This window comes from Myotis davidii, unplaced genomic scaffold (genome assembly GCF_000327345.1).
Source record: "Myotis davidii unplaced genomic scaffold, ASM32734v1 scaffold3352, whole genome shotgun sequence".
NCBI classification, from domain to species: Eukaryota; Metazoa; Chordata; class Mammalia; order Chiroptera; family Vespertilionidae; genus Myotis; species Myotis davidii.
In genome coordinates, this window is record NW_006284012.1 from 44,686 (window position 1) to 46,512 (window position 1,827).

Here is a 1,827-nt window from a genome sequence, read left to right on the forward strand (position 1 = left end):
TCGCCCAGCCCAGCCTGCTTTGTCCTTCTCCTCTCACCGCACAGTACACCTCCCGCCGCCGTTCCCCCTGAAGGAGGTGGAGGTCCCCATCGTGGAAAACAGCCGTTGTGATGCGGAATACCACACAGGCCTGTACACGGGGGACAACATCCGGATTGTCAAGGACAACGTGATCTGTGCCGGGAACGAGCAGAGTGACGCCTGTCAGGTGGGCTGTGTCCTCCCCCGAGTCCCCACCCCATCTGTCTCTCCAGCCACTGGCTGACCCCTCTCCTCCCCAGGGCGACTCTGGAGGGCCCCTGGTCTGCAAGGTCAACGACACCTGGATGCAGGCGGGTGTGGTCAGCTGGGGTGACGGCTGTGCCCAGCCCCACAGGCCCGGCATCTACACCCGCGTCACCTACTACCTGGACTGGATCCACCAGCACGTCCCCAAGGAGCCCTGAGCCTGTCCCTCGGGCTGCCACCCAGCGCCCTCCTGACCCTGACCATTGCTTCCTGCCCAGGTGTCTGCCCTCTCCACCCCAGGGAGTGGGTGGTGGGCACTGCCCCTCATTAAAGTGTGTGAAGAGCACATGTGGTTGTGGCCGTGTGTCCAGGTGTGGGCATCACTGAGGGGGAGGGATGGCTCCAGGGGCAGCCACACAGCCACTGTGTGTCACTGTGGGGACACCTGGCCCTGAGCACGGGGCATTGCTGTGGGGACCCCCCTCCCCAGCCCCTGGTGCCTGGGGTTGTGTCTCCCTGGGGAGCGGTCATGTGTATTCAGGTCACATAAAGCAACACAGAACATTGAAAAGGTAATTCTTGCCCAGCCAGAGCGGCTCAGTGGTCGAGTGTAGACCGATGAACCAGGAGGTCAGGGTTCGATTCCTGGTCAGGGCACATGCCCAGGTTGTGGGTTCAGTCCCCAGAAGGAGGCGTGCAGGAGGCAGCGCTGGGTGATTCTCATCATGGATGTTGCTCTCTCTCCTCCCTGAAATCAATAAAAACATTTTTAAAAAGATAATTCTGGGGGCACCCAGGTGCCCAGCAACGGGGTCACAATAGACCCCTGGCCCCACACCCTGGGGCCCCTGAACACGCAGTGCCCTGCCCGCCCTCCAGGCACCATCCTCAGCTCTCAGGCCGCACTGAGCTCGCACATGTGGACCCGTGCGGCTGCCTGAGTGTCACAGGTGCAGGCGATGGAGTGAGGCTGGAGCCTCCGTCACACCCAGCACCACGTGGGGCTGTCCTCCCGCGGCTGCGTGTGGGGCGGACACCGTTTCTCACCGTCAGAGGGTCAGCTCCCAGGGAGCCTGCGTCCAGGCTGCTGCAGGGGACAGAGGAGCCCGGTCAGGGTCTCAGGGCCAGGGCGGCTGTCCCTGTGCGCACATCCCGCATGTCTGTGCCTGTGCCAGCGAGGGAGCCGGGCCTGAGGTCTGAGCACCTCCATTTCCTGGGAGTCAGATGCCCCCCGCCCACAGGCATGGGGCCAGGCCTGTCACCCTCCAACGCCCCATTCTGTGGTGGGGTGCATCTCACTGAGTTGTAATCAGCATTTTATGGGAACCCCTTTCACATTGGTGCCCCCTTGGCAGGAGAGGGGACAGGCGTCGCCTGGAACACTGACGGGCCCAGGCCCACGGCCAATGCTTCCACCTCTGGGATGTGCGGCCACCGAGCGAGCTTCCTGTCACCGCTCAGGCCCCAGGGCGGCTGGTTTTGTGCATCCGGCTGCTGTGCGTTCAGCTGGTCTCCTGGGCACAGCTTCCCATGACCAGCTCCCTACCCACGGCGCTGACTTGGCCGGTCCGCGTGGGAGGGCCTCTGCCCACTCACCCT

At 63.7% G+C, this 1,827-nt stretch overlaps 1 protein-coding gene across 1 annotated transcript; it reads left to right on the forward strand.

The window, feature by feature from the left end:
* Positions 1 to 4: 4 nt before the first annotated feature.
* Positions 5 to 574, forward strand: LOC107184171 (tryptase-like; the record flags this gene model as incomplete). The annotated part of the gene is made up of 2 exons (XM_015568177.1): positions 5 to 208; positions 282 to 574. Coding segments are annotated over 2 exons (369 nt in total), but the record flags the coding sequence as incomplete, so codon positions are not given.
* Between the last annotated feature and the right edge of the window lie 1,253 nt (positions 575 to 1,827).